We start from the raw sequence: 13228 nt of genomic DNA on the forward strand, positions 1-13228 counted from the left end.
CACATCTATAATGATGGAGCATGACATGATAGTCAAAGAAAAAAGAGAAGGATGTCCAAATATGTTGGAAGAGAACTAAGAGTTTTCTGAAAACCCTGGGAGAATATTCAGAAGGCTGGGTGCTCAGTGGTATTGACACTATAGAGAGAAAAGAGATATGAGAACTTAGAAAAGGTCAGAAATATCTCTAATAGGGGCAACTAGGTGACACAGTGAATAGAGCATCAGCCCTGGAGTCAAGAGTACCTGAGCTCAAATCTGGCCTCAGACATTTAATAATTCCCTAGCTGTGTGGCCTTTGGCAAGCCACTTAACTCCATTGCCTTGAAAAAACCTAAAAAAAATATCTCGAACACCTACATCACAATGTCACAAAGCTCAAATGAGATAGTATACACAGAGCATTTTGCACATCTTTGATTAAATTCTCCATAAATGTCAATTATTTTTCTATTACAAAAGTGAGAGAGGCCACCATGGTGGCTGAGTTAAGTAGAAGTCATCAAATGTAGTTGTTATTTTTAAGAACTGGCATATATCAAGGGGTTGTGACACACCAACTGGGAAACAATCCAGCTGTTATCACCAGTGATCATTATTAGGAGCTATTTTCAGTCTGGAGCTCTATAATTTAAGGGAGAGGAGAAGATGAATTGAGGAAAGGAGCAAGAGAGAGCCACAAGTTGTTGCAAAAATGAAAAAAATTGGGCATATATTTTAGACTTAATATTTTGTGGAGAAGAATAAATTGTATTTCCCTTGTTCAAAAAACTTACAATGAGTATTCATTGCTTAGAGGAGCAAATCCAAATTCTTCCTGACATTCAAAGCTCTCTAGAGAAAGAATTCATTTTACCTGTCTATTTTCACTTCTCCTTACCTGGGCCTCCAGTTAGACCATGTTAATCTTCTCACTCCTTCTAAAACATGCCTACTCTTCTACTCAGAAAACTTCATGGATTCCCTTTTGCCTCTGTACTGCCATCTAAGCCTCTCCATAATCTGACTCACACTGATTCTCCCCTCAAGTGAATGAATAGGATTAATTTATTAATTAAGGTTCCAAGCTGAACAAAGCAGCAAAGGACTCGGGCATATTTCTCTGGGGCCATACAACCTTGGGATGGGGCATTCCTTCTTACTGCATAGTTCCTGTTTGTTGTTTTTTCCAATTACAAAAAACTTTGTATTTAAAGTTGAGTTCCAAATTAGATTCCTCTCTTCCTCCATCCCTGAATCTATAAATAATCAGATTTAAGTTATACATGTGTAATTGTTTTCAACATTCCTTTATTTGTCATTTTGTAAAAGTTGACTCAAATCAGAGAAAAAAATGAAAGAAAGTGAAAAGTAGCAGCATGCTTTAGTCTGTACTCATTCGATTTTAGTTCTTTCTCTGCAGTCAGATAGTATGCTTCATCATTGATCCTTTGAGGTTTTCTTGGGTCATTGTATTGTTGAGAGAAAGTAAGCCATTCACCATTCTTCACTGAACAATATTGCTGTTACTGTATACAATGTTCTTCTGGTTCTGCTCACTTCACTATGCATCAGTTCATCCTACTACATAGTTTCAATGGCTATTAGTGAAGGAGTCTTCTTGTTCCCCCAGTTGAAAATGCAGCAAAAGCCACAGCTGGTGTTGAGTCTGATCATTTGAAAGACACCAATAGTTCTGGTTATGCAACCAATGGAAAAAGGTTTATTCCATCCACATGGCAGGACAACAAAGAATGTCCATGCAAACATACTCTAGTCCTCATAATTTTTCTAGATGTAGCTTCCTTCCAGTCTGCCACATGGAGAGAAACAAGCTCAGGTGGATTTAGAATGTGCCAGATCTACATCATACATGCAAAGTCCAACTCAAGAACCCTCTCCTCCAGGAAAACTTCCCTGATGACACCACCCATTATCGAACTCTCCCTTAAGACATTTAGAGCATTGCCAATCTCTTTCATTAATATTCTGGACTTGGAAGTCATACCATTCATTTTGGTTCCTCATTAAGACCAGAGGACCTCAGAGGTTGTCTACCTCTCATTGTACAGAAAGAGAAACTGAGGACCCAGGAGGTCCTCATACCAATAGTAAATCACAGAACCAAGGTTGCATTATCCATTATGACTTAAATTTATATATAATGTAAAGCATTGCACAGTTTAGCCCTTTTCTGTCATTCTAGTTTTTTAAACATTACTCCCTTTCATTTACTGTTTGGACTAACCAAAAGAGGCCAACTTTCTATTCTTCCCACATAATTTTCTGTCTCTTTTCTCTATGTCTTTGTCCTGGCTGTTCCTGCTGGCTAGAGTGCCCTCCTTCCTAATCTCTAATTCTTAATAATCCGTGGTTTCCTTTAATATGAACTCAAATGCTGTCATCTCCTACCAGGGTCCTTTTCTAGTCTCTCTTGTTGCTCCTGCCTGCCCTCTTAAGGCCATTTTCTATCTATTCAATGTTTGTCTTTTCTGTACTCATTTCTGGATTTGTGCTCTCCTCTATTAGAATGTAAGTTCCTTGAGAGCAGGAACTAGTATTTTGGGTTTTTTTGTTGTTGTTTTTATTCTTTGGAATCTCCAGCTTAACACAGTGCCTGGTACCTGCTGAATTCTTAATGAATGCTTACTGAATGCTTACTAATGATGGCATTGGTTTCAATGTGCATGATTTGGTGTGCCAATGCCATTGTTAGGATCTAAGAGTTCGAACTTCTAAAATGCCTTGCATGATGTTGTTCTTTCCATGGCAGATACTCCAAAAATACCTGAATGAAGTTTTATAGTTTTTAATTTTTGGAACAATGGGGTTAGGTGACTTGCTCAACGTCACTCAACTAGTAAGTAAAGGAAAAAGTATCTGAGGTCAGATTTGAACTAAGGTCCTCCTAATTACATGGCTAATGCTCTATCTACTGCACCACCTAGCTGCCCCCTATGCATGAAATTTTGAGAAAGAATGTGAAGGATTGGGGAGATAGTGTATCTTCATTGAATTTCACAGGACAGCAGTTCTGCATTGTAAAGAACAGAACTATATAATGTTTCTCAGGAGACATAAAAATGTGTAAATCACATGGTTCTTACTCTTAAATCTGAACAATCTCATTGACACAACAACACATACACATAAAAGCCAATTTCATAGTTACTGATCAATCAATAAAAATTAAGTGTTTAGCTTTGTGGTGGACACTCTGATAAATGGAGATGCAACAAAGCTCCTAAAACACTAGTTCCTGCCCTCAAGGAGCTTAGTGAGAGAAAAAATGTAATAAAGGTTTTGACGATCGATGACAGATTTCTTCCTCCTCTTGAATCCTTTTTTTCCACATCAAGCCCCTGGGTTTGGCATCATGTCAATGGCCTTGTCTTTCAGTCACCTTCATTGTCCCTCTTGACATGCAGTAAATAATACTTCCTGCTTCTGTCGCAGCTGTCATTCAAAGCTCTTAAGCTGTCCTATCTGGAACTGAGATCATGGCTTCTTTTGACAGGTGAGGGAGTTAAAGCTTGGTGCCAGAGTGGGTGGGGCTGCTCAGGGACAAAGCGGGCTGCAAGCTCTGCTCTCCTGGCTAATTGCTCCACGTGCCATTATTTTGTTTTGTTTTCTTTCCTTTCCCCAGAGATGGTCCCTTGGCAGACTTCCCTTTGTAAGTTTGTATAAAGCATAGATTTTATTTAAGTCTTTAATATGTAACCAAAATAGGAAAAACAGCTCTTCTCTTTAGAATGTGGAAAGAAAACATTGGCTTTGGAGAATCAAAAACTTAAGATTGGAGGAAAACATTGAGACCTCAGCCCCCCCTTTTTACAGATAATAGGATCATCAACCTAAAATTAGAATTAATTTTTGTTGTACTGTGTTCTAAGCAGTGAGGTAGGTGTTGGGCTTACAAATACAATGAATCCCCACTCATTTTATTGTTGTTCAGTCATTTTAGTCGTGTCTGACTCTTTTTGATCCCATTTAGGATTTTCTTGGCAAAGATATTAAAATGGTTTGCCATTTCCTTCTCCAGTTCATTTTACAGATGAGGCTAACAGGGTTAAGTGACTTGCCCAGGGTCACACAGCTAAGTGCCTGAGGCCAGATTTGAATTCAGGAAGTGTCTGATTCTAAGGTGCCAGCTGGCTTCCCTTATTTTACAGATTAGGAAACTGAGGCCACAAGGGGTGAAATGACTTGTCTTTGGGTCATGCAACCACTCAGTGGCAGAGTGGCACCACCTAGCTGCCCCTTATGCATGAAATTTTGAGAAAGAATGTGAAGGACTAGGGAGATAGTGTATCTTCACTGAGTTTCACAGGATACCAATTCTGCTATGGAAAGAACAGAACTATGCAAGGTTTCTCAGGAGACATAAAAATGAATAAATAATAGGGTTCTTTCCCTTAAACTTGAACAATTTCATTGGCACAGTAACACATACACATAAAAACCAATTCTGTACTAAGTGGCAGAGCTAAGGATTGAATGCCAGCTTTCTAACCCCAAATTCATTTATCTTTCTACATATCTATCTCTCTCTGAATCAGACAAGAGTTCAAATATCAACTCTGTAATTTACTATTGTGTGACCTTGGAGCAAATTAAGGTACTTTGCCACTGTGGATAGTTTCACCATTTGTAAAATGAGATGGTTTTATTAGATGGAAACTTCCTATAATCCATTCTGTCTCTACATACTATGGTCCTGTGATAGATGGTGAAAGTTCTCTGGAGAACTGCCTCTGTGTATGTGTGTGTGTGTGTGTGTGTGTGTGTGTGTGTGTGTGTGTGTTGCATGTATCGATTGAACTGAGGAAAGGCAGTGTGGTCACAGAAGGAAACTGGAGTCCCTTCTGGTTAATGAAATGAAGGAGTGGTCCTTTGAGATCCTTACCTCCCAGAAGTGGGCATTTGGCATCTGGCCTATGATTAACGGGCTCTCCTGCCCTGCTGCCTTCTGTTTTTCCCTCTGATCATGCTACTTTGGTTTTTTCTATTCCAACCACTGTCTCCACATCTCTCTTGTTCCTCCTCTTTGTTTCTTTTCTTTCTATCCCCACCCCAACTGTTCTGATTTCCTGGAAGCTTCTGGGGTTCAGTCCCTATTCTCTCTGGAGAAACTGTTAATTGCCCACAGTTGGACCAGTGAGGCTCTGGGAGGGTGACAGTCGATTCCATGCCTGGGATCAGATAACACCACTTGTGTCTGAGTTCATGAAGCATGTTCCCCTGTCAGGGATTCCACAAATATCTCCCCGTGGTAAAAAAGGAAAGCAGGCTGAACTCTGGCACCCAGTACGAGCTGCTAAATCCCAAGCAAGGCTCTGGAGAAAGCAAGCTGCTTGGGAGCATGTGTCCATAGAGCCCTCACCCCCCTTGCCGGCACAGACCACCCCCCTTGCCGGCCAGCCTGTCTCCTTCCCTAACTTCCCATCTGGCTTGATTTATGCCCCCTCTGTTGCTCTGACATGTTCCTCGGGTGAGCGGGGGGATTGGTGATGCTCCGCCACATGGGTTGCCCACCATGTCTAATGGATATCGTACTCTGTCCCAGCACCTCAATGACCTGAAGAAGGAGAACTTCAGTCTCAAGCTGCGCATCTACTTCCTGGAGGAGCGCATGCAACAGAAGTATGAGGCCAGTCAGGAAGATGTCTACAAAAGGGTGAGTGAGGCGGACCTGGGTCTTTCCCCTTGAGGGTAGGGTCCTGGCGAAGCACCATTTGAGGTGGGCTTGCTTAGTCTCACCTGGAATGCTCTGGCTCTGTCCATCTCAGTTTGTTCTGGTAGAGTCTGGAAGTCCTGAAGGAGAAGTATGTGTGCATGTGTGTTTGTGTGCATGTATGTGTATGTGTGAGAGAGGAAGAGAAAGATGTGTGTATGTGTGTATATGTGTGAGAGAGAGAGAATAAGAGAGAAAGAGAAAAAGAGAGAGACGTGTATATGTGGGTATGTGAGAGAGAGAGCGAGAGAGAAAGAGTGAGACAGAGAGAGAGAGAGATGGAAAAGGAGGGAGAGAGAGAATTTGATTCATTATGAAATTCAGTGATGATAAAATATGAAAATGATTATATAACTAAGCACCTCATATTTTGAAGTTAGTGGCATTGGTATTTTGTGGAGGCTGAATGGGTCGCTTCTGCCTGAAATAGAGAATCAGAATCAAGAAAATGAAAAATTGAAAGGCACCTTACAGTCATCTCTAGTACAACCCCTATATGGAAGGAATTTCCAGTATAAAATACCTGCCAACCTAACTTTTACTTAAGAAGCTCCAGGGAGGAAAAATGCACCACTTCTTGAGATCACCCATTTGCAATTGGGACTGTCATCTAGCCCAAATCTGCCCTTTTGCAGCTTCTGCCCACTGATCTTTATTCTACTCTCCAAGGACATGACCTGTTACCATCTTGGCTGAAGCTGTCCTCAGTCCAAGCTGGGAAGGGGACTGTCTTTCATAAGGTGCCCTTTGGTTAATAGGCCTCTGAGAAGGTAGAAGGGAAGGTCAGGGAAAAAAATTCTTGACTCCAACGCACTTGAAATTTGGTTGGCGATAAGGCTCTGTGAGGGAGAAATCAGACTGGAGGCTTCATGGACTGGAGCCTTCTAGCTAGGGTACTTAGGGCAGATTAAAAACTGGCATCTGGTGGCAAATGGAAACCCAAGCAATTATTCAGTGAATTCTACCAATGTGAATAACTAACTGGATAACTTAACCCTCCCCTCTTGTTGCCCCCACCCTTAGACTCTGGATTCAGCAAGCATGTACTGGATTTATTGGATAGTTTTGCAAACTGTCCCCAGTTATTTTGTATGTTGTATGGCCAGTGTCTTGTCTGAAGGATTTTGAAATAAATGGGAGGGGACAGTCAGATACAGAATAGGAGCCCATGCTAGTAGAAAACAAGTATTTGAGTTGACAGGTTTTTATGACTGATCCTGAATGCTATAGGAGTTTTAAAGAATAACTAACGTTTGTAAAATCATATTATATTCATCTCCCCACCTGTTTAAATGTTCCAGCTTTTCCTTCAGTAGAATGTAAACTTCTTATTCTTCAGGGTTGGTTTATTTTTGTTTTTGTATTTTCAATGGTGGTTTGTATATTTGGGAAGGGGAAGCTAGTTAAGTCAAGCAACAACCATTTCTTAAGTGGTTACTGGATAAGAGACATCATACTATTATTTGGGGGGGAAGGACAACAAAGAAATAATCCCTAGAGTTAAGATGCTTATATTTTATGGAGGGAATTAGCATTTACTTATATAAGTATGTACAAAAGATATAGTTAATCCTGTTTGTCTTATACAATCAACAATTCTATATACAATTCTCCAATGAGATACAGGATGATAAAAGGTAGTATGAATTAGCATGGCAGTGGCACAGAAGAGACTTCATGTGGTGGTGCTTGAAATGAATTTTAAAGGAATTTGGAGATTCTAGGACAGTGGTAAATGAAGAATATATTCTAAGTAAGAAGTGCAGGATAGTTCATGTTAAGGCACAGGGTGGGAGGGGTAGCAGAAATGCCAATGTGACTGGATTGCAGAATACACGTAGAGGAATAGTGAATAATAAAGAAAAAAAAGGTTGGTTGGAGTTAAGTTGAGGAGAATTTTCTTTTTTAGAAGTTTGATTTTCGAGGTAATAGGGAACCACTGGAATTTATGTCAGGGAATAAATAATAAGGCCAAGTTTATGATTTAAGAATGTCATTTTGCAAGCTACAGCAGAGCATTCATTTGAAGGGGGAGAAACTTGAGACAATGAGGCCTAATCAATAGGAGACTGCTGAAATAATCCAAAGAAGAGGCGTTGAGGGCTTGAACTAGAGGGGTGACCCTGTCAGTAGGGGGGTAGTAGGATGAAAGAGGTAGATTTGACAAGACTTGGCAGTCTATGGACTATGTGGGGTGAGGGAGAGGATGTTGAGATCCAGAGAGGCAGTGTTACCTAGTGGATAAAGTTCTGGTCTTAAAATCCATTTTACTGATGAGAAAACAGAGGCAAACAAGGATTAAGTGACTTGCCCAAGATCACACAGTTAAAACTTGAAGTTTCTTCCCCTTCAGGCAAAGACTTGAGTTCTTATTCCACTTCAGACACACTTAGCGATGTGTTCTTGGACAAATCATTTAACCTTTCTGAGCCTCAGCTTCCTGATGCTGTAAAGGGGGGCAATTAATACCTAGAGAATTTACTTGACAGGATTGTGGTGAGGGTCAAATGAAGTGATACATTTAAAGCAAACCTTAAAGGGCCATAAAAATGCCAGCTGCTGTTATTTTTCACCAATGAAGGGAACTCCCTGGAAACTACCTCAGATGCAGATAGCGATTCATATGTAACTTGTGGTCTTACAGAACTTGATAAATAAATGTTTGTTGGATTGGATCTCAAATAGATTTGTTAATTTTTGCGGGGAACCATCTTTTCCAAGAGCCAAGGGTGGTGTTGTGGGAATTACTTAAATAATTTGGAAGTAAGCTAGGATTTAGCTTTTGAATTATCTGGGTAATTAACTCCCTTTCTTTGGACAGCGACATTCCACTTTTGTTGGAAAGCAGTATATTTTCCCATCTTCTAGAGATGTCTCCCCAATGAATTGACATGCAGTGGGTGTCGTAATGTGAATGCTCTTAATGAAATGAAGTGCCCCAAATAGAATGCTAAGCAGCATCCCTTCACATTGTCAGAATATAGCTAAAGTGTAATGTGCTTAAAGTTTGTATTATAGATAAATGGAATAGGTAGACGTCAACATGATAACATTTGAAAACTACCTTCATCTTCCCCACACTCTCCCCCCCCCAAATTGTTTTTTGCTCCCTTAGCCTAACACTAGCTAGATAATGAGAGTGCTGGGCCTGGAGACAGGAAGACTGGAGGACAAATTCAACCTTAGATACATTCTAACTGTGTGATCTTAGGCAAGTCACTAAATCTCTGTTTGCCTCAGTTTCCTCTTCTGTAAAATAGCAGTCATAATAGCACCTATTATAATAGCACTCTGAGGGTTGTTGGGAGGATCAAATGAGATAATAATAATAATAATAATAATAATAATAATAATAATAATAATAATAAATAAATGCTTGTTCCCCCTCTTTCTTCTTCAGCTTTGAATTCCCTGCATTTCCTTTTGGATAATGCCTTGCTGGTTAATACTAGTGAGACATATATATGAAAAAAAAAAATATATATATATATATATGAAAATATATATGTATAAGATGTGTATGAACCTGTATATATACATACAAATATGCATGTATATTATATATTGTTATATATATAATTTGTTTGGGTATAATACTGCAATTATATGGTAAGGGTAACACATTAAATTGTTCTTAACTCAGGTTATAGTTTAGTGATTACATGTCTCTGTGTGTATTATGTATATATTAATGATGGACAAACATTCTAGTTCAATCCCCTTATTTTATAGAAGATCCTGAGGTCCAGTAATTTCGATGACTTTATTCAGTGTTCCATACCTGGTAAATGGCAGACACCAAAACTCAATTCATTTATCTTTTTACCTTATTAAATGACTTTTTGAAGGCAAATGAGTTTAAATCCTAGTGGATTTCAGCAAGCATTTATAGGGTAACTTTTGTTTTGCTGTTCAGTTGTGACTGATTCTTTTTTATTTTTGTTTTTTTGGGGGGGATTTTTAGGTTTTTGCAAGGCAAACGGGGTTAAGTGACTTGCCCAAGGTCACACAGCTAGGTAATTATTAAGTGTCTGAGGGCAGATTTGAACTCAGATCCTCTTGACTCCAGAGCTGGTGCTCTATCCACCGCACCACCTAGCTGCCCCATGATTGACTCTTGATGATCTCTTTCCTGATTCTCCAGATTCTAGTGTTTCTTCCCTAGTTAATTTGCTTTTATTGTATGCATTATATATTTTAATGTGTTTATGTTGTTTTCCTGCACTGTGGAGACACTTGGGCAAACAGGGGAAACATGGATATCTGGCAGATGGAGATATGCTGACAACAAACTTAGCACAATTCTCTAAGGCCAGTCCTTATGCTAGTCAAACACCCCCACATATAATATTCACTTTCCATTGTCACTTAACTCTAATAGTGAGACCACTCTATAAGTGTTCAATTTTTGTCATCTGAGTCATTAGACCTCTTGAGTTTTATAAATGGCATGTCTATTGAGAATGAAATAAAGGTACTTTAGGGAAAGGTAGTATAAATAGTTTAAAATGCAAAACAACTCTGTGGGAGCCAGGAGACCTTGATTCTGAGCCTAGCCTTGACTTTTTTTGTTATGACTTTGGACAAGTTACACAGCCTTTCTGAGCCTCAGTTTCTTCATCTACTAATCAAGAGGCAGCAGGAAATTGCCAAAGATAGACAGAATGAAAATAGTCCCGAGTAGAGGGACTGCAGAAAGACTTACTCAAATGACTCTGATCTTAATTGCCATGGGAGATATCCCTTCCCACAACAATGTATATTGCAATTCATTTGTGCCTGTTCATCCTGGGTGACCCTAGTGGAGCACCCTGGGCCATCTGTCTATCTGTTATCACTCACATATGACCAGTTCATTTTCTCTCCCTTTTATACAATTCTGTGAATATATCCTTTACTTGTGTTCTTCAAAAATCCTTGTTGGTTATATTGATATTATACTCCACATATATGCATTTGGGGTTATATATACATATATCTATGCATATGTGGGTGTAATATGGTACAGTTAGGTGTTTCAGTAGATAGTATGTTGGACCTGGAGTCATGAAGACACGAGTTCAAATTTGAACACAGATACTTACTAGTTGTGTGACCCTGGACAATGTCACTTAATCTTGTTTGCCTCAGTTTCCTCATCTGTAAAATATTGGAAAAGCAAATGGCAAATCTCTCTAGTATCTTTGCCAAGAAATCTCAAAAGGACTCACTAAGTCAGACACAGCTAAAAAGACTAAATAATATTTAGCCTTTCAAATGTTGTGTTTTATGTTTGTAGCATATTTATTTCTGATGTTATTAAAACAAACCTACACTGAGACTTTTGAGACAGTCTTGTATGTTCATATATGCTTGTGTGCCTGGGGAAGACATATACAGATAAAAAATGGATTTTGGAAAATTTCAAAATATTTGTACCGACCCCTAGTTTTCCATCTTTTGAATATGAGCATTTCATTAGCATTGCCAGGTGATATAATAATAAAGCATTGAGACTTAGAATAATTGCCTCTGAAGAACTGAAGAAGACCATCCCAGGGAGGATGACAGAAGGTGTACCTGAGACATACACACATTCACACAGAAACAGACACATATATACAAGGAAGGAGGGAAAACATTTGTGCTAAAAATGATAAAATTGTGAGGGTACTAAGGGACTGCTTTGTTGTTGTTTGTCCTTCATTCTCAAAGATGACCAGGACATCAGGAGGTGATGGCTTGACCTGCAAATAAATTATATCTAAGTGAGGGAAAACTGTTCAAAGTCACCATCCTCACTTTCTCCTCCAGAGCCTCCTAGGTCCAAGTGACCAGATATGGATCAGGATGACTTGAGATGGCCCTGGATGCAGTGGGAGACCTTGACCTTGAGCGATCAATTTTAAAAATTTCTAAAGGAACGCAAGGTATCAAAGGTGTGAAAGTATTCTCAGACTTTTTTGATTGAAAAAGAAAGATCAAGAAAACCTGAACAACTGCTAACTTAAGTAGAAATCAAGAGATACAGTTGGTGGAATTAATCTGACTATTCTCTAAACAAAGTTGGAATTCTTTTTTTTTAAGAAGTTAAAATGTTAGTACCCTTTGATCTAGAAAACCCGATTCTAGGTATATACTCCAAGGAAGTCAAAAATAAAAAGCAGTTTGTGTCTAAGACTTTTAATATTCCCTAAATCATATATACTCCCTTCTTTTCATAATGCACAGCAACTTACATCTTTATATTTTCCATGTTATTTCTAGAGTTTTGGGTTCCCTTTAATTAATAATAATTAATAATTCTGAGAAGTCAACCTAGTCTATGGTAGACATGGGAAGCTGGATAAGTAAAACTTTGACTAACTGTTTGGGGAAGAGAAGGAAGGGAAGAAGAGACAAATTTCATTTAATAGAATTAAACCTCTTTAATTCACCCACCAAATTAGAATTTGAAATAATTCGAAGCATTCTTTTTTGAGCAAAAGGTTCAAAACAGGTAATATATAAATCAGTATTTAATTGTTTACAGAACATTATACAATATAAATGAACTTACCCTCATTTTATTTGCAATTCACTTCTTGTCCTAGTTTATATAAGGTGCACATGACTTGAAAGTACATTACTATGATTTTTTAAATTCTATAATTTTTATTTGTGATTAATTCAGAAAGGACTGACACACCAGATCTTTTGTTTTTAATGAGGTTTGCTTGGTATTGTCATATTAGCTTTTGGCCTGCCTCTCTCTCTCTCTCTCTCTCTCTCTCTCTCTCTCTCTCTCTCTCTCTCGGTTTGAAAATAACTTCATAGGAGCACACAGCTTCACAAAGAAGGCAGTGATCTGGTTAACTCTAGTACAGTCTAAATTTAGCTCCTTAATCTAATTTCTACCTCAACAGGCTGGGCATTGGCTTCTGATACCAAAGCTATAAATATAACTCCCCCTGCAGACACTTCCCTTGTGAGGGCATTCTCCTTGGGATTGCCATTCTGTGGGATGCTCTGTATCCATGTGGCTTTCCTAAATTTGCTCCTACAAGGTGAATTACCTTAGATTAATTTGTTGGTAGTAAGGTAATGATGCTCATGCTACCTACCTATATGGGTTATTTCCAGATTAAAATTTTTCAAAATAGCATTATGGGGCAACTAGGTAGCACAGTGATAGAGCTCCAGCCCTGGAGTCAGGAGGACCTGAGCTTAATAATTGCCTGACTGTGTGACCTTCAGCAAATCACTTAATCCCATTGCCTTGCAAAAACTAAAAAAAAAAATAGTATTATACTATATAATTGTATGACTGGTTTAAGTGATCATTTTTCTTATTGGAGTAGTTGTTAATAATAAGAAGCCTCCAGCTTCTCCTAATTCTAATGTCTTCCCTTTATTAAGTATTTTGTTTTGAACCTGTCTGTTGCTTGTTTTTATATATTTATTTGCATGTTTTCTATCCCATTAGATTGTAAATTCTTGGAAGGCAGGGCCTGTCTTTTACCTTCTCTGGCATCCCAGTGTCTAGCACTTTGCTAA

The 13228-nt window shown here is 38.7% G+C and overlaps 1 protein-coding gene across 10 annotated transcripts in view; it reads left to right on the forward strand.

The window, feature by feature from the left end:
• PDE4DIP (phosphodiesterase 4D interacting protein) overlaps positions 1–13228 on the forward strand; it is a 239330-nt gene that overhangs the window by 52629 nt on the left and 173473 nt on the right. For 9 of the 10 annotated variants that reach the window (XM_074188585.1, XM_074188592.1, XM_074188586.1 and 6 more), the window contains exon 4: positions 5546–5656. In XM_074188585.1, coding sequence (XP_074044686.1) covers positions 5546–5656 — 111 coding nt within the window. Of the gene's footprint in view, positions 1–5190; positions 5287–5545; positions 5657–13228 lie in introns of those variants that run through there. The other variant, XM_074188591.1, reaches the window with a different exon arrangement.

The sequence above is a fragment of the Macrotis lagotis genome, chromosome 5 (assembly GCF_037893015.1).
Source record: "Macrotis lagotis isolate mMagLag1 chromosome 5, bilby.v1.9.chrom.fasta, whole genome shotgun sequence".
NCBI classification, from domain to species: domain Eukaryota; kingdom Metazoa; phylum Chordata; class Mammalia; order Peramelemorphia; family Peramelidae; genus Macrotis; species Macrotis lagotis.